General features: G+C 47.8%; 1 protein-coding gene across 5 annotated transcripts; it reads left to right on the forward strand.

The window, feature by feature from the left end:
* The first annotated feature begins 7,216 nt into the window (after window positions 1-7,216).
* On the forward strand, window positions 7,217-25,101 carry HEPACAM (hepatic and glial cell adhesion molecule). Of its 5 annotated transcripts, none has more exons than XM_043874031.1 (7): window positions 7,217-7,732; window positions 18,217-18,558; window positions 19,480-19,761; window positions 20,056-20,155; window positions 21,247-21,476; window positions 21,575-21,689; window positions 22,899-22,979. In XM_043874031.1, the coding sequence occupies exons 1-6, from the start codon at window positions 7,648-7,650 to the stop codon at window positions 21,679-21,681; spliced, it is 1,146 nt and encodes a 381-aa protein (XP_043729966.1). In that variant the 5' UTR covers window positions 7,217-7,647; the 3' UTR covers window positions 21,682-21,689; window positions 22,899-22,979. The 5 variants fall into 5 exon arrangements, with proteins under 5 accessions (XP_043729966.1, XP_043729940.1, XP_043729930.1 ...); XM_043874005.1 differs by having other exon boundaries at window positions 7,223-7,732; window positions 21,622-21,689; window positions 22,899-25,101; XM_043873995.1 differs by having other exon boundaries at window positions 7,228-7,732; window positions 21,619-21,689; window positions 22,899-25,101.
* Window positions 25,102-26,289: the final 1,188 nt, after the last annotated feature.

Raw genomic sequence — 26,289 nt, forward strand, 5'->3', positions numbered from 1 at the left:
CCCTTCATAGGGCAGCAGCATCCAGGAGATTTATTAATTAGGGTTTTAAGTTGGTCCTCATTCAGTGAAAGAGGAGCAGGAGAACTCTCGGCAGGCAACACAAGAATCTGCAGCAGGGCAAACAAGAACAACAGCAGAAAAAGGGGGGAGGATACAGGGTGGGGTAGAGGCCGAGGCCAACCTGGAGGGTCCCTTATCCTAGACGGCCTTGCCTGTCAGGTTCTTTCCTCGTGACCTCGTCATGGATGGGGTCCTGGACGTCCTTGCCTGCCCGGTATTTTCTTCATGACCTCATCACGGGCGGGACCCCCCATAACGGCTCCCGGCAGTTCCCTGACCAGGGATCAGATCTAGGCCGCCTGCATTGGGCCTGCAGAGTCATAGCCACTGGACCACCAAGGAAGGCCCTTGAAATTTAACTTCTTGACTCAGTGTTTGCCTCTGGAGGTTTGCTAAGATGCCAATATTTCTCCACATTTCTGAAGGCTATGTTCTCAGGACCATCGCTGACTCAGGACTCCTGCTTCAGCTGATTTAACCAGTTCAGAGATCATTTCACTGTTCTATATGTGCCGCCTTCCTACCCACAGTGGTGATCCAGACCAGGAACTCAGTCCTTGGTCTCAGTATATAAACACACACACACACACACACACCTGTATTAGTTTTCTATGCTGCATAACAAATTGCCACAAATTTAGCAGCTTAAAATAACATACATTAATTTTTTTAGTTTCTGTGGGTCAGGTACAGCTTAGCTGGGTTTTCTGCTCAGGGTTTCATCAGACTTCAGTTAAGATGTGGGTTGGTCTGCATTCCCTTCTGAAGCTCAAGGTCCTCTCCCAAGCTCATGTAGTCATTGGAATAATTTGGTTACTTGCAGCTATGGGACTGAGGTTCCTATTTTCTTGCCAACTGTTAGCTGAGGGTAGCTCTTAGCTACTATAGGCCCCTAGCTTTCCCTTGCCATTAGGCTGTTTCACAACAGGGAAGTTGACTTCATCAAAATCAGCAGAACCATCTGTCTCTAATGTGCTAAGTCAGAGTCTTAGATAACATAACCCAATCAAGGGAGTGGCTATTCTATCACCTTTGCCATATTTATTAGCTAGAAGCACACACACACACACTCCAATTGTGTATAGTAAACTTTTCTGAGAGTTTTGATGGAGACAGGGGAGAAAGAGTTTTATAGTATAACAATGTAAGCTGTTCTTTCATAAATGTATTTTATTTTGCTATTTTATTAATTTATTTGGCTACACCGGATCTTAGTTGTCGCATGTAGGATGTTTAGTTGCAGCATACAAACTCTTAGTTGTGGCATGTGGGATCTAGTTCCCCGACCAGAGACGAACCTGGGCCCCTTGCACTGGCAGCATGAAGTCTTAGTCACAGGGCCACCAGGAAAGTCCCCAAACTGTTCTTCAATTTTCTTCAGCACCCCACCCCTTGTTGCTCCCTCCCCCCACCTCATTCCTTGATTCTCTCTCTCTGCTCTTTCCCCATCCCCAAATTCCTGTCTGTGTCTGTTACACAGCAGTTTATCTTTTCATGCCTTGACTCCCTCAGCTTAAGACCTTGCATTCCATTCCATGTGGCATAGTCACATATTTTTCTTGCTAAAGACAATTCCCTCTGCAAGAATTTAGGTGCCATTTGTTAAAGTTTTTTTTTTTCTTTTCATTATGCTACCAAAGATTAATTACAATTTCGTGGAGGAGACAGAAATGACTCAATTAATAGCAGGATGTGAATGAGGGAAGGAGGGGGAAGACTCTAACTATAAAATCACCACTGATGTTAGGAAGGACTGAACCCACTAGCAGTAACAGTGCCAGAGCATTCTTCCTGGAGCCTGTAGACAAAAAAATAAAAAATAAAACAGGCCAAGTAGTTGGGAACATTCTTAAATCTAATGGTGAATGAAGTGAAGTTGCTCAGTCATGTCCGACTCTTTGTGACCCCGTGGACTGTAGCCTACCAGGCTCCTCCATCTGTGGGGTTCTCCAGGCAAGAATACTGGAGTGGGTTGCCATTTCCTTCTCCAGGGGATCTAATGGTAGGGTTATTAAAATTGGTATTTATTTATGCATGATTTGTGTATATGTGTGCGTGTTTTGCCTCTTCTTGCCTGTACTGTTAAGTAACTTTAGGAGTCCCAGATCTGTTGTTAAATAGCATTTTAACTCTGGGAAAATTCCTTAACGTCTCTGTCCCTTAATCCGTCATCTGAGAAATGAAGAAGTGAGACAAGGTCGTCCTAAGTGTCTCCTGCAATGTGGTGAGTCTGTCGCTCTGTGACTGTTCTGCCACTCCTACTAGACCTTCAGTTCTTCAAGGACAGAGATCATTTTATAAATTCCCCAGTCAGCTTGATTTTTTCCCCGAAATTCACAGAGGTCTGTATGAAGTGGTGACTCAGTCGAAAACGGTGCCGCCAATTCTGGAGAACAGAACACTTCTGAGTTTAAGTCAGCAGGGAGGGGTGTGTTTGTGTGTTGTGTGTGTGTGTGTGTGTGTGTGTGTGTGTGTGTGTGTGTTGGGGGAGGGTTTCCATTCCAAGCTGCAGGACCACCGGTTGCTCAGGACAGGGCCTGAGAACAGCAGGCCGGGGCCGCCATGAGTGCGGGGTGGAGGGTTTCGGGGGGAGGTCAGAATCCCAGAGCAGGTGCCGGATGAGAGTGGCCTGAAGTCACCGCGGGCAGCAGAAGGGCCAGAGGACTGGGTTGAGCCGCTCAGGAGAGGAAGATGCCCATGGAAATGCATCTGCTCAAGTGCTCAGAGGAGGGAGGGGCATGGGCCTTGGCCGCCATCAGTCAAGAGGTGTGTCTCCACCGTTGTTTAACAGCCACATTATGCAGCTCTCAGAACTGGGTCCCGGGAGGAGACCCATAAGAATGAAGAGCTACAGCCCGGGCCCTGAAGAGGTCTCCCAGGCTAATGAGAAGATGGCCACAGTAACCATATTTTCTGATTCCAGAGAGGGACATGATGATTGACCAGTACAAATATACTTTCAAAGTTAAAGTCATGTAATATTTATAATCAGGATATCCCTACCGATAAAACACAAAACCTCAGCCTGAATCATCAACAATTAGCTGGAACAGACACACCCGCAGGGAAAAACCCAGGCGACGCCCGGGAGGTTAAAACAGGGTCAGCCAGGGCAGGTGAGATCACCGGCACGTGTCGTGTGTGAGCCCAAGTTGACTGGGCTGTTAACTATGTCTTTGTGACCCAGTTGCCTAGTGGGTCAGTGGCCGCCCGCAAAGTGCGTTCCAGTTATTTCTGGGAATTCACCAAGGAATGCCTCCTGTGTGTTCACACCCCGCTCTATTCTCTGCAGTTGCTATTTGGTGCCCTCCTCGCTGTCACCCCTCTGGTCCAGCCCCAGCACACACAGCTGCCCCTTATTCCAGCCAGCCGCTTGAGAACTCCTGCAAGTTCTCTCCCGTTCCGTGTTCAGCTTTGTCTGCCGAGTACCTACTATGTGCCCGCCCTGTATAACACAGTAGGGCTTCAGAGGCCGATAAGACACGGTCCTTCTCTGTTCTTGAGGAGAGAAGAGCCCAGAAGCAGATGATATGAGGTTCTGTAGGGCTGTGTGTATGTGTGTATATCAGTCATTCAGTCATGTCTGGCTCTCTGTGACCCTGTAGACTGTAGCCTGCCAGGCTCCTCTGTCCATGGGATCTCCCAGGCAAGAATACTGGACTGGGTTGCCATGTTTCCCTCCAAGTATCTTCCTGACCCAGTGATCGAACCTGTGTCTCTAGCTTAGCCTCTGCTTGGATCCATCAGTCTTTTCAGTTTCCACCCCCAACCCAGCTCCTCTCTGAGGTTTAGGGTGAGCGTAGCTGAGATCTTGGCGAAGCAGCAGTGAGTGGTTTCGTGAAGTGAGATCTTAATTCCTTGCTCAGGAATTGAACCTGGGTAGCCTGGATGAGAACCAGGAATCCTAGCCACAAGACCAGCAAGGGCTACAGGCTAGAAGCTATTTGTTCCTGGATCTTTGCCCCCAGTGAAAAATGTATCTATCACGGAGGCAGGTACAAAGTTTATTATTAGAGACACAGCGCAGCAACAAGCTGCAGCGCTCACAGAGAAGCGGTTTGATTAGTTAAAACAGAAGCGAGACAGAGACGCACACCCAGAGAGGAAGGGTGTGGGCATCCCCTCCAGTGAGGAGGAGTGAAGTAAAGAGGTCATTTATATCAGGCAGTTCTTCCAGGTCTTTGTCTTCCTTCAGGCCAATTATCTGGTTTCTTTTTCTACACCTGACCTACCCTGGGACACTCCCCTGGGTGTGCACACTCCCCTCAGCCAAGATGGACCTCCAAGTGAAGGCTTCTGGGAGGAGCAAGACTCATTACGGCCTGGCATTGTCCTTTGACTTTTGACCCACAAGGAGCCTTTCGGTGCATGTGTAGTGTCTCCCTTGTCCCAAAAAAGGGGGACGCGGAGATCCCTTAATCATTTACTAAAACAGGGTTTTGCCTCTCTTTGTCCTTGCCATGACTATTACCTTGACTATTGCTGTGACTATTACCTTAAGGTGTTTATAAAAGACAAACATTGGCTATTTACCCTGTTTCTTTTGTTGCTTCCCTTTCGGAAGGCGAACAGGAGGCCGACTGTAAATACCTTAACTGGAGCCCACCCGTCTCTTGTCTCAAGAAATGCTGAAGAGCTGTAAGTATCCAGCCTGAAGCCCACTTCTTTGTGCCCCATGAAATGCAGATAGGAGGCCAGTTGTCAACGTCTAGCCTGGAGCCCATCTGTGTCCTGCAGCAGCTGGTGTGGCCTAGGACTCCTTGTGAAATCAGAGGAGGCAGTGCCTGAGGACCTGTGTGGCCTTCAGGACTCCCACTGGTCTCTGCTCGAGTCTAGGTTGCTCCCTGGTCTGAGGGGCAGTTGCTGGCCTGGCCTCGCCTTCCCAGTGCAGCCCCTTCCCTCCCTGTTCTGCCTTCTGCTGGTTCTTTCTCTCCAGCACCTCCGGGTCCCCTCAGGAAGCGTGTGGTTCTTTGGGGGCACTCGTGTACTCTGTGTGGGGGTAAGGAGCCTGAGGTTCATCCTGGGGTGGGGGTTGGAGGGAGAACTTATTTCCTGCTTCTGTCTTCTGTCACAGTTCTCTTTCCATAATCCTTCATGCTGAAAACGGCAGACTTCAGGCTTTCTATTTCCTGAACGTCATATCCTTTTGTGCTCAGTTGCTTCGGTCCTGTCTGACTGTTTCCGACCCCGTGGACTGTAGTTTGCCAGGCTCCTCTGTCCATGGGATTCTTCAGGCAAGAATACTGGAGTGAGTTGCCATGCCTTCCTCCAGGGAACCTTCCCAACCTAGGGATGGAGCCTGCATCTCTTATGTTTCCTGCGTCGGCAGGAGAGCTCTTTACCACTGAGCCACCTGGGAGCCCCTCATATCCTTTTACCTCAGACAATAAGCCTCCAGGTCTAATCATCACAAGCAAAAGAGGCTGTTTCTACACTATAGAAGGACGCTATGATCCGGTCCACAGCCTGCTCTCCATGATACATCAAAGGAACAGATAAAAGAAATTAAAATATCCTTTAGTTCCTTACAAAGACTGGCTTTCAAGCCTTTCATCTTACTACTGACTCTAAAATACTATTTTAAATCTCAGAAGATGAATATTGCCTTTCTCTTTTTCATTGTATTCCTGCTGAAACCCCACTAACTCTACCAGAGGCAGACAAGTGCCATAAGCTGTCTAGGAAGACGTCACAATCATAAGAGATGCAAAAGGGAAAAAAAAAATCTGATTTATGCATTTCAGAATATTTTCTGGAGTTCCTCTGTGATGTTCAAAACCAATACTATCCGCCTCTTTTGCCCCGTCCTTCGACTCAGATGGACCATGCGCTAAATCTTCAGTTCTAGAAACCTGACTTGATACTATGTATGAAATAGATAATAAGAACTAATAAGAATTAATCAGAACCTACTGTATACCACAAAGAACCCTACTCAGTGCTCTGTGGTGACCTAGATGGGAAGGAAATCCGAATAAGAGGAGTTATATGTATACATGTCACTGATTCTCTTCGCTGTACAACAGAAACGAACAGTGTTATAAGGCAGCTATACTCCAATAAAAATTTTTAAAAAATAGAAACCTGGCTTAACCAGGCTTTCTCTAGTATGTAAAAAGAATACTTTGAAAGATAACTTCTACACTTACAAAATTAAGACCAGAGTTTCAGTGTTTAGAGACAACTAAGAGGAGGCGTTGTAAACTTTGGTCTCACCAAAATATAAAAGTCCCCAAAAGAATTAAACAAAAGAAGAAGATTTTTCTTTTAAGTTTAAAATAGCACCTCTCCAGGGCTCCTCAGGTGTTGCTGGTGGTAAAGAACCCGCCAGCCAATGCAGGAAACTCAAGAGATGCAGATTCGATCCCTGAATCTGGAAGATCCCCTGGAGGAGGGCATGGCAGCCCACTCCAGTATTCTTGCCTGGAGAATCCCCTGGACAGAGGAGCCTGGCGGGCTACAGTCCACAGCGTCGCAAAAAGTCAGACATGACTGAAGTAATCAAGATGCACACACACACACACACACACACACACACACACATACGCATTCACCTCTTCAACAAAGAATTTTTTAGGCGCTCCACTGGACTAAATCTTCATCAATCCTCTCAACAGTTTCTACAAGGAAGCTACTGCCCCTCCCCCCATGTACAGATGTGAAATTAGAGAATTAACAAGGTTGTATGGCTGTCTGCCCCAAATCACACAGTGAGCAAGCAAGCGTTCCACTGACCACCCACAGGAGAAGCTGTGGACGTGGTAATGGGGGGGTCAGGGCAGAGCTGGGGTGCTTCTCTTCATCACACCTCAAGACTTGAAAAAACCAGCTGTAGCTGGTGGCCGAACTCCAGGCTCTTGGGGGTATTACCATCATCTTTGCTCTGACATGTTCTAGAAAACGGACTGGAGGCTGGGGATTGAGCAGAGTAGCTGCTGGAAAAAGATCCCCAGCATCTACAAGATTCTGTGATCGGAGAGAGAAGCCCAAGCTTGACAGCTATGATAATAATACAATTCAAGCCATTTTCCAGTCTTCTTGTTTTGGGGTAGAAGAGGGGTTTTCCGTGTCTTCAGCCGTTTCTGGAATCTCTCATTCCAACCCTTCAGAAAACTCCTCTCCCTGCCTTTTCAGAGTTTGTTGGAGGTGTGTCCGTGGCATGCACCCTCCCTCACAGGAATGAGGGGCAAGAGGTGGAGACAGGACTTGCTGGGACACACAAGGTCCAGTTTAGTGTGGATCCCAGTTCCCTCCCTGAGCCCAGATTCTCATCTCCCCCGGGGAGTGGGGTTCAGCTCAGGCAGGTGAAGAACTGCTGGGACCCCTCAGACTGGAAGCTGTGCTGGAGAGGGTCTTCCAAGCAGATACCCTCTTCCCAAGCCGGGATGCAGGGTTTTGAAACCAGAAAATGCCAGGTCTGAAAGAGAGGCAAGAACAAGTCCAGCAACACACAGACCTCTGTGTATTCAGAGGGAACTTGGCAGGGTTGTGTCCGGGCAGAGAAACTCCGAGTGGTACAAAGGGACGTGCCCGGAGTGGAGAAATCATGCTAATTGTCTGCACCAGAGCTGGAGAACGCCACCCAAAATGAAGAGAGAAAGGGAAGCCCCGTCCAGGGCCTTCAGTGCGCGGCGCCTCGCTCCTTTTGTCTACCTGCTTCTGATCCAGACAGGTAGGGGAACCGGAGGGTAGGACGGGGTCCGCAGGAGGGACCCGGGGCTTTCCAAGGAGAGGGAGGGGGGAGCTGCGGGCCAGAACGCCTCTGGGGCGGGAGGAGGGGAGAGTGCCCAGCCACCGTGGGAAGCGCCTCAGTGAATTCAGGCATTCGTGTTGAATGTATTTCTTCATTCTGTGTGCCTCCTGCCTGGCCCCTGCCCCCCAGCCCCCAAAGCCTGCATGACTTTGGAGCTCCCACGGCATTCAGTGCTTTAGATGGAGGGCAACGAGCCATTGCTTATGGGACGTCTTGTTGGCGTGGGCCTGTTGGGCATTCTTTATAATTCGCAGTCGGGATTATGGTGGGGCTTGGAGGGGTGGGGAAATCTTGGTTTTGTGCCTCCTCAACCCCCGACCCTGGCTTCTCTGGGTGTAAAACAGCAAGGGAGATGAAAGAAGCTTTGGAGATAATGAGTCTCCCGGCTTGGGACAGTAACACCAACCTATCCATAACTCAGGCACACCAGAGACACCTATCTTCTGTACTGCCCCCTACCAACTCCTTGGAGAAATGATCTGATTTTCAATACATGTGCTTATGTGCGCGCGCTCACACACACACACACACACACACACACACACACAGAGGGTTCTCAGGTGGCTCAGTGGTAAAGAATCCGCCTGCCAATGCAGGAGATGCAAGAGACTCGGGTTCAATCCCTGGATCAGAAAGAGCCCCTGGAGTAGGAAATGGCAACCCACTCCAGTATTCTTGCCTGGAAAATTCCATGGACAGAGGAGACTGGCAGGCTACAGTCCATGGGGTCACTAAGAGTCAGACATGGCTGAGGGATTGAGCACACACGCATATACACACACACAAACTATTCCAGAGAGCCTAGGAATTTACAGTTTCATTGGACAAATAGACGCAGAAACCATTTTAATAAAATACAGAGACTACTATGGGTCAGAGAGGCAGAGAGAGGTCACCTGCACCGTCAGGAAGCTGGTGCTGGTGGTACAGGATACGAGTAGGGGAATATCAGGGGAAGTTACTTGGGAGTGTCTGCACTGCATTTTAAAGGATGAGAAAAACAGGTAGGTGTGGGAGTGAGCATTATAGTTAGGAAAATGGGCCAAGGTCAACAGCTTGAAATGGTATCGGGTGTTAGGAGCAGCCCAGTCAGTCACTCCTTCTGGAGAGGAAAGAGTGAATGGAGTTCGGCGAGATATGTAAACCTTGCTAAGGAAATTGGAAGATAATCTGCAAACAATGGTGACCGGGAGGGCATGGAATGGTTTTCAGTCTGGGAACCAGCAGGGCCAGAGATCGCTCACCCTGCGTGGAGGCGTTGGAGGCGTTGGAGGCAAAACTGGAGGCAAGATGGGAAAGGAAGCCTATATCCGTTATCCATTTGGTGGAACCACAAACTGGATGACTTCAACAACAGATGTGCATTGTTTCACAGTTCCAGGGGGTAAAATTTCAAGATCAAGGTGGTGGGAAGGCTGTACACCCTCTGAAGGCGCTAGGCAGGGTTCTACTCTAGGCCTCTCTGCTGTCTTTGGGTAGTTCCTTGACTGTGACAGGTTAACTTTAATCTTCACATGGCATTCTCCCCGTGCTTGTGTGTATATTCAATTTCTTCATTTTATAAGGACACCAGTCATCTTGGATTGGGCTTCCCTGGTGGCTCAGACAGTTAAGAATCTGCCTGCAGTGCAGAAGACCCAGATTCAATCCCTGGGTGGGGAAGATCCCTTAGAGAAGGAAATGGCAATGCACTCCAGTATTCTTGCCTGGAAAGTTCCATTGACAGAGGAGCCTGACGGACTACAGTCCATGGGGTCTCAAAGAGTCAGACACAACTGAGCAATTAACACTTTCACTTTCATCTTAGATTGGGGGCCCGCTCCCTCCAGTATTAGCTTGTTACCTTGACAATGACCCCAATGCCAAATAAGGTCACATTCTGAGATACGTAGGGCTTCCCAAGTGGCTCAGTGGTAAAGAATCCACTTGCCAATGCAGGAGACATAAGAGATTGTGGGTTTGATCCCTGAGTCAGGAAGATCCCCTGGAGCAGAAAATGGCAACCCACTCCAGTATTCTTGCCTGAAGAATTCCATGGACAGGGGAGCCTGGCAGGCCACAGTCCACAGGGTCGCAAAGAGTCAGACACATTTGAAGTGACTGAGTACACACACATTGAGATACTTGGGATTAGGACTTCAAGACATAAATTTTAGGGGGCACAATTCAACCCATAACAAAGCTACTGCAATAGTTCAAGAGAGAAATGAACCAGGCTGGAATTAGAATAAAGAGAGAGGGAGGGAAGGATATTGAGATAATATTTTGGAGGGAAAATCAGGACCTAGTGATTGATAGGAAGTTAAAGAATCTAGGGAAGGAGGTAGGATTTCTGTGTGAAACATTAGCTTTAAAAATGGGCAAGATTGGGAGATATAATGATTAGTGTTACTCATGTTGAGGTTGAAATGGCTGTGAGACATTTGTGGGGAAATGTTGAACAACCTAAAACTGGAGGGTTGGGAAGTGGTGTTTGGAAGCTGTCAGCTAAGAGGTGAGATTTAAAACAGTAAGAATAAAGAAATACCAGCTTACAGGAGCAAATGAGCTGAAAATGGAACACTGAGGAACCCCAAGACTTTTTTTTAAAACCAATGCAAACTTTTTTATTTTTTTACCTTTTTATTTTTTGTTGGAGTATAGCCAGTTAACAATGTTGTGATAGCTTCAGTGGAGGGATTGGGCCATACATATACATGTATCCATTCTCCCACAAACTCCCCTCCCACCCAGGCTACCACATATCATTGAGCAGGGTTTCCTGTGCTATGCAGTAGATCCTTGTTGGTTATTCATTTTGAATATAGCGGTGTGTACATGTTGATCAAACTCCCTAACTATCCCTTCCCCCCAGCAAGCATAAGTTCATTCTCTAAATCTGTGTGAATCTGAGGAATCCCAAGATTTGCAGAGGAAAGCAGAGAACAAAAGCCTATTGAGGAGGCGTGGAACAATCAGAGATACAGAGGGAGATCTTGAAGACTGTGGTGTCCAGAAAGTGAAGGGAGTCGGGATATTCCCAGAGAGTCAACATCAAATGTATCAAGGAGCCTAGTGTAATAAGGACCTAAAAGAGCCCATCTGATGTGGCCATAAAGAGGTTACCATTAGCCTTAGTGAGAGCAGTGTCAGTGGACATTACAATGAATGGAGGAAATGAGAGCTGATGGTATGGAGACAGGGAACCGGGAATAGGAAATGTACAATGACATGTACAAATCAGAGGTGTCCTTAAGCTCTTTCAGGTCATCACATGGTAAAGAAAAAAAATTATGGAAGGATCTTGTCAGTCACTGTGATTAGGCAGAAACAAAAGGAACTTCTGTGAGAGACAGTGTAATTGAGTATTATTTAACAAGGGGCTTCCCTGGTGGTTCAATGATTAAGACTCCATGCTTCTGCTGCAGGGGGCACAGGTTCAGTCCCAGGTCCAGGAACTAAAATCCCACATGCTGCATGGCCACAAAAAATAAAAATGTATAAGAAAAAATTCTAACTATAAACTACGCTAATAAGATATTAGTTACAAACTAAGATAGGTAAGAGGTAAGTGTGGGGTCAGGCCATTGTACTGCTGTGGACTCAATAGCAATACAGGCTAAGATTCTATGAGGAATTTCTGCCATCCTCAATCTATTAGGAAAATGTCGGCTTCTGTGACAAATAAATTCCAACATTTAAGTTCTCCTGACATTAACCCTGGAGTAGCTGGTACCGTTTCAAGCAAGGCCTGGTATGAACAAAGACTGTTCCATGAGGTTTTCCAGAGACCAAGCTCATGGAGCTCTATCAACTTTCACATGTGTTTCCAATGGTCAGTCTGAGATTTATCTCTATTTCTTTTAGGTAGAGGATTAAGGGAAAAACAGAAGAAGTACACCAGCCTATAAGTGGAACCTACCACTTTTACTAGTACTATTGGGTAGAAATCAGTAGTGACACAGCCATACTCACCTGCAAGGGAGGCTGGGAGACATAGCTTTAAGGCTGGCACTAAAAGGGTGGCCTGGATCATGTGACTCTGGCTCCCAGAGATCTGCCTTAATCCCTTGCCATCAAGGAAATCAACCCTGAATACTCATAGGAAGAACTGATGCTGAAGTTGAAACTCCAATACTCTGACCGCCTGATGCAAAGAGCCAACTCATTGGAAAAGACCCTGATGCTCGGAAAGATTGAGAGCAGGAGGAGAAGGCAGGCAACAGAGGATGGGATGGTTGGACGGCATCACCAACTCAGTGGGCATGAGTTTGAGCAAGCTCTAGGAGTTGGTGATGGACAGGGAAGCCTGGCCTGCTGCAGACCATGGGGTCGCAGAGAGTCAGACAAGACTGAGCGACTGAATAGCAACAATACTCCCTTATGGCAGCAACCACCTTACTTGCCTCAGGCAAGTAGACTTAGTCCTTAGTGCTCTGAACCTCAAACGAACTAAGGAGGCTTCCCTAAATTCATCACAGCCCTATTCCTGGGACATTCAAACACAGTTTTTCTAGAGGCTAGAATACTAATTACAATCATAAACACAACATGCCATACATCTAGATAATCTGATTTGCAAGCTGTTACTCTCTGGGATCCTAGAGCCAGTCTGTCCTCTAGGCTCTCATTAGGAAGAAGTTCCTTGCCTAGGTTCCACTCTGAGTTCTAAGATCACCTTCCATATTTTAGGTGCTGTATTTTTTTTTTTATTGCAATTGAGAGTTATATACAGGAACATGCAATTTTACATAAGGATACAGTTTTATGAACCTTTAAAAGTGAATAAATCCATTTAATTAGCCTCCAAGGTCATGGAAAAGAACATTTCAGCACCTGAGAAATACCTTCTTACTATATCGTTATAGTAAGTACTATATAGTAAGTACTATATCTTACTCTATCGTTACTATTTTCTTCCCCCCAGGGTCACAGTGGTGTACTAATTTCTAATACAGATTAATTTTGTGTGTCTTTGAACTTCATAAAAGTGGAGTTATATCTATGCACTCTTTTAAGCCTGGTTTCTTTCACTGAACACCAAATGTGTAAGAGTCATGCATGTTGTTGAAATTGTAACTTGTTTGATCTCAGTGCTATATAGTATTCCATCATAAAAATATACCAAAAATTTGTTTACCTATTCAATTTTGATAGACACTTTGGTTGTTAACAGTTTGGGCCTTTATGAACAGAGTTGTTAAAACCTTTCTAGTAGATGTCTTTTGGTGAACAGATATACCCAGGAGTAGAATTTGCCGAGTTATGTGTATGCGGTTAGGCTTAGAAGACATAGCCAGAGTTTTCAGAAGTGGTTGTATCAAGCTACATTCCCACCAGCTCTGACTGAGAGTTCAGATGTTCTTTCATATATTCACCAATAACTGAATCTTCTGTTTTTCATTTTAGCGATCCTAGTATGAGGTGGCATTAAATTATGGTTTAAAATCGCAAATCTATGATGATGAATGCAGTTGTATCTTTTTCATATACTTATTAGCTATTTGAAAATCCATGTATTTGTAATCCATGTCTATTTGTAAATCCATGGCTGATTCACGTCAATGTATGGCAAAAACCACTACAGTATTGTAAAGTTATTAGCCTCCAACTAATAAAAATAAATGAAAAAAAAAAAAGAAAATCTTTTTATGTGAAATACCTGATCCAAATCTTTTGCCCATTTTCTATTGAGTTTCCTGGATTTTTTTAAAAGTGGTAATTTGTAGGAGTTTAAAATATATATGTTGGATACGAGTCATTTACAGGATATATGTATTACAACTATCTCCCTCCGTGTGTGCGTGTGTGTGTGCGCTAAATCGCTTCAGTTGTGTCGACTCTGTGCAACCCGATGGACTGTAGCCCACCAGTCTCCTCTGTCCATGGGATTCTCCAAGCAAGAACACTGAATTGGATTGCTATGTCCTTCTCCAGGGGATCTTCCCGACCCAGGGCTCAAACCCACATCTCTTTTGTCTCCTGCATTGGCAGGCAGATTCTTTTTTTTTTTTTTTAATTTTATTTATTGCTGGTTGCACTGGATCTTTGTTGCTGTGCAAGGGCTTTCTCTAGTTGTGGTGCTCAGGCTTCTCACTGTTGTGGCTTCTCTTGTTGCAGAGCTCAGGCTCTGAAGTGCGGGCTCAGTAGTTGTGGCACCCAGTTTTAGTTGCTCCGAGACATGTGAAATCTTCCCGGACCAGGAATCGAACCTGTGTCCCCTGCGTTGGCAGGCAGGTTCTTTTCCACTGTGCTACCAGGGAAGTCTGGCAGGCAGATTCTCTACAGCTAGTGCCACCTGGGAAGGCCATCTCCCACTGTACAGTTTGCCTTTCACTCTCTTAATGGTGTCTCTTGATGGACAGAAGTTCTTAATTTGATTGTCCACTGTATCATTTTCATCTTTTACGGGTACCACCTTTGTGTCCGTCGAAAAATCTTTGTCTGTCCTCAAGTCACAAAGATATTCTCCTATGTTTTCTTTTTAAAACATTGTTTTACCTTTCACATTTAGGTCTACAATCTACCTAGAATTGGTATGTGTGTGAGATGTGAGGTAAGGACCAAAATTCATTTTTATTCCAACGTGGCCCAGCAATATTTATTAAAAAAAAAAAATCCTTTCTGCACTTCACTGCATGTCACCAGTGGTTCAGTGGTTAGGACTCCAGGTTTCCACTGCAGGTATCATGGATTCAGTCTCTGGTTGGGGAACTAAGATCCCACAACCCTCACAGCAAAAATAAAAAGTCAAGCTATCATGTTTAAGTCTGTTTTTGGACTCTTCATTCTGTTCTGTTGATATACTTGTCTATTGTTGTGCCAAGGGTAAATATCTTGGGATTTTTATCAGTATTTTTTTTTTTGGATTTTTATCAGTATTATAATAAATTTATAAGCCAGCTTTGGAGAATTGACAGTTTAACATTAATAATTACTCCTATCCAAAACACGGTATATCTCTGTGTGCTGTCTTTATATTTATTAGCTAGGAACATGTTACTGAACACTGGCTTTCTTTACAGGGTAGGAAAAAAGCTACCCTTCTCTTCCTGGATCCCAAGGGTCCTCTTTACAATTTCTGTATCCTGATTTTCCCTTATATTCCTGAGTGATTGACACTTAAAATGAGTTCACACTTTTGTAGGCCTCAACGTAGTAACAAGAGAAAACTCTAACACAGTGACCCCAACAGTGAAGCTCCTCTACAATAGGGGCAGAGAAGGGGGGTTGTTTTCTCAGAGCATTTAATATTCATTATTATTAATTCGTTCAGAATAATAAAAATGAAAAGCGAAAAGTAGTATTTTTTGCTTTTAGAAAACCGTGATGTATGGGACTTCCCCCAGCAGTCCAGTGGTTAAGACTCTGCCTTCCAAGGCAGGGGATGTGGATTCACTTCCTGGCTGGGGAACTAAGGCCCCTCGTGCTGTGGAGTGCGGCCAACAAGAAAATAAAACCATGCTGTGTGCTGCCTTTGGGTTATTGTATGCAGTTCTGGTCACCACACCTCAAAAAAGAAATAATAGAATTGGAGAAAGCCCAAATAAGGGTATTTATACTAGCCCAAGGGAAGGAGGGACTTCCTATAGAGACAGATCCAAACAAAACAAAAAGCCCTTCAGGTAAAAAGGGACATAACTGCAGTCCGGGGTATCATAGAGTGTGGATTAGGTGTAACATGTTTCACAGTATCTCATGAATGCTTTTGAGATGGTTAGATAGCATCACTGACTCCATTAGACACTAATCTGGGTAAACTCTGGGAGATGGTGAAGGACAGGGAAGCCTGGCTTGCAGCAGTCCATGGGGTCACAAAGAGCCGGACACACCTTGGTGACTGAACAACATTTGGCTGCGCCGGGTCTTAGTTGCAGCACGTGAAATCTCTAGTTGCCACATGCAAACTCTTAGCTGTGACATGCAAACTCTTAGTTGTGGCTCATGGGATCTAGTTCCCTGTGCTGTGCTGTGCTTAGTTGCTCAGTCATGTCCAATTCTTTGCAACACCATGGACTGTAGCCCACCAGGCTCCTCTGTCCACGGGATTCTCCAGGCAAGAATACTGGAGTGGGTTACCATGCCCTCCTCCAGGGCATCTTCCTGACCCAGGGATCAAACCCAGGCCCCCTAAGAAAGGAGTCTTAGCCACTGGACCACCAGGGAAACCCCTCTCACTGATATGTTTAAAAGGTAAATTTAAGGCAAATACTGGTAATAGAAAATCTTTGCCCACCACAAAGGGCATATAAAAATGAACAGATGATGGTTTAAGGAAGTGGCCATTAAGGGTCCCCAAGGCTATTGGCAGGTACATTCTTATAGTTTAAGCTTGACATTCTTTGATGTCACAGCAGGTTTAAATCCTAGTTGATGAGGGCCACCTCCCTGGTCCAGTGTGGCTGTTTGAGTTGGCAGGGACATCTTGCAGCGAGGTCAATTTCCTTCTGTTCAGCCTCCAGCGGGAACAGAGACTTTTCTACCTAACGATGCTTCCGAGACTTGAGGACGATGATTAAGTTAATCGTTTCTCAAGGTTGAAGAGTTTTAGTTCCTTTTATTTGCACCGTTAGCCATTTCCTCGCTTCTATGTCCTTCCTTGGCACCTGTCCTAGTTCTCTATGTCCCTTGAAAGTTGTGGGACCCTGACCTTAAAACCAACTCCAATTTTGGCTAGATTTTGGGAAACAGTGTTTGCTCAGCAAAAATGCTCTTTGTCAGCTTCTGGAAGAGACTGCTCCCTCCACTTCTGAACATGCCTACATACACCCCTATGACTCAGGGGCGATATTCGTTTGCAGACCCGTGGAAGGCACCCACCAAGAGGAGGGGGAGGCCAAGGGTGATCCATATGCAGTAACTTCTCCAAAGGTTTTATCCAGAAGAATCATGTTTATTTTTGTTTTTTAAATATTTATTTATTTGACTGTGCCAGGTCTTAGTTGGCAGGCAGGATCTAGTTCCTCAACCAGGGATTGAACCCAGGCCCCCTGCATTGGGAATGGGAGATTTTAGCCACTGGATCACCAGAGAAAGTCCCCAGAAGGCTCAAATTTACACTGGTAGAAAGAGGGACTTCTCTGGCAGTCCAGGGTTGGGACTCCGTGCTTCCACTGCAGGGGACCCTGGTTCAATCCCTGGTCAGGGAACTAAGATCCCACATATTGCTTCATGCAGCAAAAATAAATTAAAAAATTGGTAGAAAGAGCAAACTTAAAGGGGGAAGGGCATCCCCACAGCACTACTGGGACCTTATATGGGACGAGACAGAGTAGAAGAGAGAGCAGGAGAAACTCAAGGGAGGGTCCGAGAAGACAGAAGTAGGGAGGGGAATTCATTCCACTTTTCCTTGGGGCTGGGACTGTCATAGCCCAGCCTCCTGGAAAGAAGATATAAGAACCTAGGAGCTTGAGGTTGCTAAATCCCAGGGTGGTTCTGCATACATCACCCTCATGTGCTGACGCCACTGCTTCAGACTGGGTCCTGAGAAGCGGGGTAGATGTTCCCATCCTGGCCCTTAATGAAGCTCACTGATTTTTTCCAGAGCCACTTCGAGTCACCTACACCAAACCCTATTTGCCTGTTTGGGGAAGTTTGAAAGCTTGTGTTTTTAAGTCAAACCAAGCCTGGGACCTAGCACCTGCTAGGCAGGAAATCCCATCTAAATAATCCCAGAAACCAAGAGCTGGAGAAATCTGAAGGATCATGAGGTCAAGCAGATTTCAGTCTGACATACAGAGCCATAGAGATTCCCCAGCAGCACACCAAGATCCCGGGAAGGACAGGACTCAGGTCCTCACCTCCTCTTTGACTAAATCAAGTGAGCTAGAACTAAATTTCATTTCTTTTCAATTTATATAGGGTTTTGTGGGAACAAAAATACCTTTAATAGGAAAATTTGAAAATACTTGGTTTTGTCCATTCTAACTCCCCGCCCCCCATGACAAGTATATAATATTCATGAATACGGTGGCTTTCATCATTGCAGTAGTGTCTTCCACACCTAAGGTTTTATGATTATAACATTCTTGACACATGATGACAGACTGTCAGGATTGCAATGTCAGGTTGCAGATTATCTGGTCCTACTACCTCATTATTCAAAGGAGAAAATGAAAGCACAGGGAGGGGAATGAACATTCAATTGGCCTTTCCTTGATTACTTCTAAAGACGGGGAGCTCACTACCTAACAAAGCACTTGTTCCCAAAATGGATTGGATATGTTTATTAAATTGAATTTGCTTCGATCTGCACAACTCACCTTTTCATTTCACTGCCTTTTGGCTTGGAAAAAAGGAAGAACTGTTAGGAAGGGAAGAGTCCAGTGTGGTGAGGCATGGAGAGATCAGAGGACTCAGAGATGAGAAGGGGGTAAGGAGCCAAGGCCTGACATTGCCCTCTCGCTGTGGGCTTCTGTTCACAGAGCCCCTGACAGGGGTGAACATCACCAGCCCGGTGCGCCTGATCCATGGCACGGTGGGGAAGGCCGCCCTGCTCTCCGTGCAGTATAGCAGCACCAGCAGCGACAAGCCCGTGGTCAAGTGGCAGCTGAAACGGGACAAGCCAGTGACTGTCGTTCAGTCCATCGGCACCGAGGTCATTGGCACCCTGCGGCCTGACTATCGAGACCGCATCCGCCTCTTTGAGAACGGCTCCCTGCTTCTCAGCGACCTGCAGCTGGCCGATGAGGGCACCTATGAGGTCGAGATCTCCATCACGGATGACACTTTCACCGGGGAGAAGACCATCAACCTCACTGTAGACGGTAAAGTCTCGGGCAGGGAAGGAGTGAGTGCCAGCAGCTGGGGTGGGGGCTAGGGTCCACCCGGTACCCTAGCTAGACCCCAGGAAAACCCACACAAGAGCCAGTGGGGAGCAGAGAGTGAGCCAACTGGACCTTAGAGACTGGCAGATAGACCACAGCTAACATGTACAGGGTGCTTACTGTGAGCCAGAAATGATTGTAAGTTTTTGCCTATGTTGACTCATTTAATGCTTATAATAATCTAGGGATAGTTAATGTCATTGGCCCTGTTTCAAGAGATGAGAAAACTGAGGAACAAGGAGGTTGAATAATTTGACCAAGTCCACACAACTAGTAAGTGATAGAGTCAATATCTGAACCTATTTGGAGCTTCCCTTGTGTCTCAGCAGTAAAGAATCCACCTGCAGGAGCCTCAGGAGACCTGGGTTCAATCCCTGGGTCAGGAAGACCCCCTAGAGAAGGAAGTGGCAACCCACTCTAGTACTCTTGCCTGGAGAATCCCATGGACAGAGGAGCCGGGCAGGCTACAGTCCATGGGGTCGCAAGGAGTCGGACACAACTTCGTGACTTAGAACGCACAGACCTAAACTTAGCCCAGTGAAAATATTTTCCAGGCTGGTCAGCTTAAGACATCTGGGAAAGGTATTTGAGAAGAAAGAAAGGGAAGATCCAGAAGGGCAGGGACCATGGGTGTCTTGTTCTGCATTGTATCCCCTGTGCTCAATTAGGTGCTCAATAAATAGTGGGTAAATAAATGAATAAATGGATGGATGGATGGATGGATGGGTGGGTGGGTGGTGGTAAAGCGCTATACTGAGACCTCTGAAGACCACAGATCGAGCTGGAAGGTGGGCAGTTAAGAAGGGGAAGGGAGATGCTTTTTGGCCACTGGCTCACAGGCTCCCCCACCCCCGGGCTCAGTGCCCATTTCAAGGCCGCAGGTGTTAGTAGCATCAACCACAGTGCTGGAGCTCAGCGAGGCCTTCACCCTGAACTGCTCACACGAGAACGGCACCAAACCCAGCTACACCTGGCTGAAGGACGGCAAGCCCCTCCTCAACGACTCTCGGATGCTGCTGTCCCCAGACCAAAAGGTGCTCACCATCACGCGCGTGCTCATGGAGGACGACGACCTGTACAGTTGTGTGGTGGAGAACCCCATCAGCCAGGGCCGCAGCCCGCCCGTCAAGATCACCGTGTACCGTGAGTCTCCCGCTGCCCACCCTGGGGACCCACCACCCTGAGAGGCAGGTGCCCACGAAAGGCTGAGGACATCCCAGACAGAGTGCCACCGGGGTGGGAGAGAGGCGGAGATGGGCCAGGTCTCCCTGGAGGACAGCATCGGTGGGAAGTGAGCTCCGGGGAAAGTCCACCACTGGCCAGCCCTGCTGCCGGGGGCTCCTTTTCTCTTCCTTCGGCCCCAGGAAGCTCTCTCCTGCCCACACCCACCACTTACCCTGAAACCTCTGCCACCTCTCTGCCTTCCTCTCTCTCTAGGAAGAAGCTCCCTCTACATCATCTTGTCCACAGGAGGCATCTTCCTCCTTGTGACCTTGGTGACTGTCTGCGCCTGCTGGAAACCCTCCAAAAAGTCTGGGTAACTCTCCAAGTTCCCCTCCCTGAGTATCCGAATCCTTCCACCCACTCCAGCCGAGTTCCGTTCTTTCCTTAGTCTCTCTCTCTCTCTTTTAAAATGATTTGTTTATTTGTATTTATTTTTGGCTTTGCTGGGTGTTCATTGCTGCACATGGGCTTTCCCTAGTTGCAGTGAGTGGGGGGATACTCTGTAGTTTCAGTGGGTGGGCTTCTCTTTGTGGTGGCTTCTCTTGTTGCAGAGCATGGACTCTAGGGGGCAGGGGCTTCGGTAGTTGCAGCCATGGACTCAGTAGTTGTGGCACATGGGATCTTCCCAGACCAAAGTTCGAAATCATGTCCCCAGCATTGCAAGGCGGATTCTTAACCATTCACTGGACCACCACTAAGCTCCTCTTGGTCTCTTTATTTATTTAAAAAAAAAACAAAACTATTTTTTTTTAATGTGGACCATTTTTAAAGTCTTTATTGAACTTGTTACAATATTGCTTCTGTTTTATGTTTTGGTTTTTTGGCTGTAAGGCATGTGGGATCTTAGCTCTCCGACCAGGGATTGAACCTACACCCTCTGCATTGGAAGGCAAAGTCTTAACCACCGGACCACCAAGGAAGTCCCCTCTTCTTAGTCTCTTTAAATGCCTTTCCTCCCAGGGCCCAAAGCTCTTCCTAGGAGATCCATCTTACCATTGCATGCATTGTATATGGAATTACATCCTGTAATTCCTCACAACCCCAACAATCCCAGCATTGTTAATAACGGTTTCACTTGCACATCACCTTCTGTGAATCAAGCACTGTATTTGTGGTTAGCACACTACCTTTCAGTGTGATTATCTTACAATGTGATTCTCTGCAGTTTACAGATACTGACTCTGGACTCAGATGAGTTAAGTGACTTGCCCACGGTCACAATGCCAGGGCCAGACTCAGGCTGCAAACCTAGATGGGATATACCCCATCCCACCACACCCAGCCCATCTTCCTATTACACGGCCTCATTGATGGCCATCAGATACTGCCCCACTGTGTCCCCACGCCCAGAACTTCTGCTCACACTCAACAGCTGTGTTCACCAGATGCTGGGTTGATTTACAGGAAGAAGAGGAAGCTGGAGAAGCAAAACTCCATGGAGTATATGGATCAGAGTGATGACCGCCTGAAACCAGAAGGTGAGCTCCCAGCCGCCCACTCACCCGTCCCATCGTCACTCAGAGCAGTGGGCTGCTGGGAAAAGGCAGATCTGGGCGACAAGGAAGCCAGCTCTGCAGGGCCCCTTCCTCCACCAACTGCACGAAGACTGCAGAGCTGGGAGAGGAGCACCCGAGGTAGGACCCCGGGGATGACGAATCCTTTGGTGGAGGTTGTGGCGGGACCCCGACTGGCCACTGGGAAGCAAAGAGCGTAGGTGCTGGCTGGTGGAAAGGGTTCTGGACCTGCGCCAGCCGCCCCCTTCTTTGCCCTGTGCAGCAGACACCCTCCCACGAAGCGGAGAGCAGGAAAGGAAGAACCCCATGGCACTCTACATCCTGAAAGACAAGGTGAGTAGCTCTGGGCTGAGTGCCCCACGAACACCCCATCAGCCCCTGCCGCGTTCTGGTAGTACCGTAGCCCCGCTATGCTGACATCCTTTTCTAGGACTCAGAACAACCCTGAGAAATATTTCTGTCACCCACACTTGAGAGATGAGAAAAATAGGGTAAAAATAATTTTACCCTATTTTATTTATAATAAAATACAGTAAAATGACAGGGGTAAAATGACTTGTCCATAATCAAACAAGTAAATCGGTGGTGGTATGTGTCTGTGTGTTAGTCACTTAGTTGTGTCCACCTCTTTGCAACCGCATGGACTGTAGCCTTCCAGGCTCCTCCATCCATGAAATTCTCCAGGCAAGAATACCAGAGTGGGTTGCCATTTCCTTCTCCAACTGGTGGCAGTACTAGCCTTCAAATCCAGATCTCTGGACATGGGGCTTTGGGTGATTTCCCAACTATTCCACAACCAACTCTGTACCACGCTGTCCAAGGCAGGTGGAAAGTGGAGAATACGTGGTCAAAGCACTCAGTTTAATGCATTTCAACATTTAATGAGCACCTATTATGTGCCAGGCACCATGCTAAGTGTCCTTCAGTTCAGTTCAGTCCTCAGTCATATCCGACTCTTTGCGACCCCATGGACTGCAGCACGCCAGGCTTCCCTGGCCATCACCAACTCCTGGAGCTTGCTCAAACTCATGTCCATTGAGTAGATGATGCCATCCAACCATCTCATCCTCTGGCATCCCCTTCTCCTCCTGCCCTCAATCTTTCCCAGCATCAGGGTCTTTTCCAATGAGTCATCTCTTCCCATCAGGTGCGCAAAGTATTGGAGTTTCAGCTTCAGCATCAGTCCTTCCAATGAATATTCGGGACTGATTTCCTTTAGGATGGACTGGTTGGCTCTCCTTGCAGTCCAAGTGACTCTCAAGCGTCTTCTCCAACACCACAGTTCAAAAAGCATCAATTCTTCAGCGCTCAGCTTTCTTTATGGTCCAACTCTCACATCCATACATGACCACTGGAAAAACCACAGCTTTGTGTCCTATGTTACAAGAGAAACCAGACCTAGGTCTGCAGCCTTCCAGGAGATCAGAGTGTGAAGGGGGCTGTGTCTCTTTCACCTTGGTATTACCAGGGCCCTGGAACACCGGGCGTGCTCCCAGCCCTGGCCAGCTGTCCGCTGACCCCTCCTGGCAACTGTCTTTGCAGGACTCGCCGGAGCCCGAGGAGAACCCCGCCCAGGAGCCTCGGAGCGCGACGGAGCCCGGCCCGCCCGGCTACTCCGTGTCCCCGGCCGTGCCGGGGCGGTCGCCCGGGCTACCCATCCGCTCCGCCCGCCGCTACCCGCGCTCCCCGGCGCGCTCCCCCGCCACCGGCCGGACGCACTCGTCCCCGCCCCGGGCCCCCGGATCGCCTGGCCGCTCGCGCAGCGCCTCGCGCACACTGCGGACTGCCGGCGTGCACCTGATCCGCGAGCAAGACGAGACGGGGCCGGTGGAGATCAGCGCTTGAGCCTCCTGGGGTCCCCGGAGGCGCCCGCACACCGAGGCCCCTGTCCAGGGGAGGGCGGGGCAGCGGGGCTGCGGCCCGCGAGGGGCGAGGGATTAGGCGAGGTCCCGCGGGGCAAGAGGATAGGGCGCGGGGGCCACTGTGAGCCTGCGGAGTCCGGGGACTAGGCGGGAATGGCGGAGGGTGGAGCAGATTGTGAAATCGGGGTGCGTTTGCTCCCTGATCACTGGCTGTGTTCTCAGTGGGTGTGGGTTGTGCCCTCTTAGGACCATATAGATTATTAAATTTACGGCCCAGTCCCCGGAGAGGCTTATGGAAACTAACATCAGTAACCTTACCCCGATGACTATCCCGTGTCCTTCCTAGGGCGCATTTATGCTTCCCACCCACCCTCTGCCCTTGCTATCCAGGAACGAACTCCCGGTTCCTGGGGAACTTCCTCGGCAAGTCCAGATTAGAGAGGCCACTTGCCTCAAAGGTACAACTGTTCTCAACTACGGGGGAGTCCAGAAAATCACTGTGAAGACAGGACCTTGGGGCACCCTTCTCGGGCATCTGGGACCTGGGTACCTACCAGTTGGCCAGGGAGGAGCTCAAGGGCATTTCTTTGCCACCCCCCCTCCCACAACCCGGGTCTAGCCAGAGCAAAGGATTCAAGCCTCCCAGGCGTGGCCTCCTCCAAAGCGTCCCTCAGCATCGTGCCCAGCATTCTTTTCATCTCTGGTCCCTAGAGAAGGGGCTCCTCACTCATTCCCAGACCGAGAAAGCTAAATCAAGTGAGGATCTGTCTTTTAACACCTCCTATCTACTGCTTCTCCCTGGCTTTGCACAAAATAAGCCTTTCAAACAATCACTGTCCCCGGGAAAGGTTGTCGAGCTTCCCGTAGGTTTAAGAGGATGAAGTTCAACTCTCCCCAGAAATGGTGGAAGGAGGAGGTAACTCACCGCTCTCCCCACCCACCACTGCGTCTTAGAGACCGGAGGAAGCCCTTGGTCTCCGGCCTCTCACCTGCCCTGCTCCCAGGTATGCAGGGCCCAGGAGACAGGCCAGGGCAGGCTCTCTAATTACACACACCTGCAGAATACGGAGAGATCGGTCCGCTGTGCAGCTAGGCCATGCCCGTGCCACCACCACTTCTTGCACAGTTTGGAGGAAAGACAGTCATCTGCCTTGTGAAGAGAGAGGGCGATTAAAATGATGCAAGAGAAGAAGGCCCTCTGTGTGTGCTGACCTCTCTTCCCTGATGCCTCTAGTGCATATCTGGTCCCTCCTCAGCTTCTTGAGCTCCAGCTCGGACCCTGCACCATCCCACAGAGGAACTCCCTAGGTCCCAATTCCCCACCACTCCATGTGGGACAAGTTTTGTCCCAGCCCAAAGGCAGCAGCATTTCCAGTTGATTCCCCCCAATAACCTACAGGTCGTGGTCCTCCCAGCTCCCTGCCCCTATGCACTGCTCCAGGCTCATCTGCACAGGTATGCCTTTGCAGCTCTGCTTCCTCACCCCAGAACTGCTCCCCTCACTTCCCCAGGTGCCTGATCTAGGAGACAAGGCATGTGGGGGCGGGGAACACCCACACCCACACCCACCCCACCCCCCAAGTTGCTCAGGCAGGTGGGAGACGCAAGATGTGGTCTCAGACAGGTACATCCCAGTCAACCTGGAGAGGCAAGGGTGAAGATTGAGGTGAGATGAGGGCAAGCTGTACTCTAATCCCCAATGCTGCATCCCTGAGGGGCCTGCTTCCCAGGCTGAAGTCAAATCTGCCTTAAATGGGGGGAGGGGGGTGGAGCAAGGAAGTGGTTTTGTTTTTGTTTTGTTTTGATCTTTATCTTTGTATTACTGGCATCTAGCAGAGTGCCTAGCACATTCTGGATGCTCAATAAACTTTTGATGAAATGAAGTGATAACTTGGTTTCACTTAATCAAGGAGAACAAACAAATCGCCTAAAAATACCAGTCGTTTCCCTTTTCTGTTTTCTTCTCATCTTCCTTCATTATCCTTCACCCTCTCTGGAAATCCCAGATTGTTGATTCCAAAATCATCCCACACTCATTCATTCATTCTGATGTTCTTTCTTTTATTCAGTAAACATGTCTTCATGGACCATGAAGTATGCTAGACGCTGGGGAGACAGTGTCCTGGAGGAACACAGATAATAAACAGATTATCATAATACAGTGTGGAAAATGCAATAACAGAGGTAGATACAAGGTGCTCTAGAAGCATGTAAGAGCAGCATCTAACCCAGATTAGGGGTTTTCAGCAAAGGTATCTTAGAGGAGAAGAAGCCTGACTTAGTCTTAGAAAGATCAGTTAATCGGGTGGAGGAAAGAAAAGGATGAAAGGACACATATTCCAGACAGGAGCAGTATGTAAAAAATGCTTAGTAAGTAGAGTTCTTACTTCTTAGCACTTATAAAATGTGGATCAACCACGGGCAAGTGTTTAAATTGGGCTTCCCTGGTGGCTCAGACGGTAATGAATCCACCTACAATGGAGGAGACCTGGGTTCGATCCCTGGGTTGGGAAGATCCCCTAGAGGAGGGCATGGCAACCCACTCCAGTATTCTTGCCTGGAGAATTCCATGGACAGAGGAGCCTGGCGGGCTACAGTCCATGTGGTCACAAAGAGTCAGACACGACTGAGCAACTAAGCCCAGTACAGATGTTTATGTTAGCACTGACAAAGATCAGACTTGTGCCAGTGGCAAAGTGCGGGAGTTTGAACCCGAGACTCCTGGACTACGTTGGTACTGGCCCCCAGTTTGTAGCATCCCAGGCTCCCAAAATAAAAACTTAAATCCTCTGTGAAGAAAACCATCTCCTTAAATTTTCAGAGACTAAGACCAATCAAAGATGAGTTGACAAGGAAAGGACATGAAACACAGAAGGAAACAAATCACCAAGAATGAAAGTCAGCAAATGTAAGAAGTAATATATTTAAGGCCACCAAGGTCTTCAAATATTGGAATTATCATACATAAAACATAAAATAATTATGAAATGCTTGAAGAAATAAAAGACACTGTTATAAAAATGAACAAGCAACAAGACACTATCAAAAGTGATCAAGTTTGAAAAGGAACA

Source organism: Cervus elaphus, chromosome 2 (genome assembly GCF_910594005.1).
Source record: "Cervus elaphus chromosome 2, mCerEla1.1, whole genome shotgun sequence".
In the NCBI taxonomy this organism is placed as follows: domain Eukaryota; kingdom Metazoa; phylum Chordata; class Mammalia; order Artiodactyla; family Cervidae; genus Cervus; species Cervus elaphus.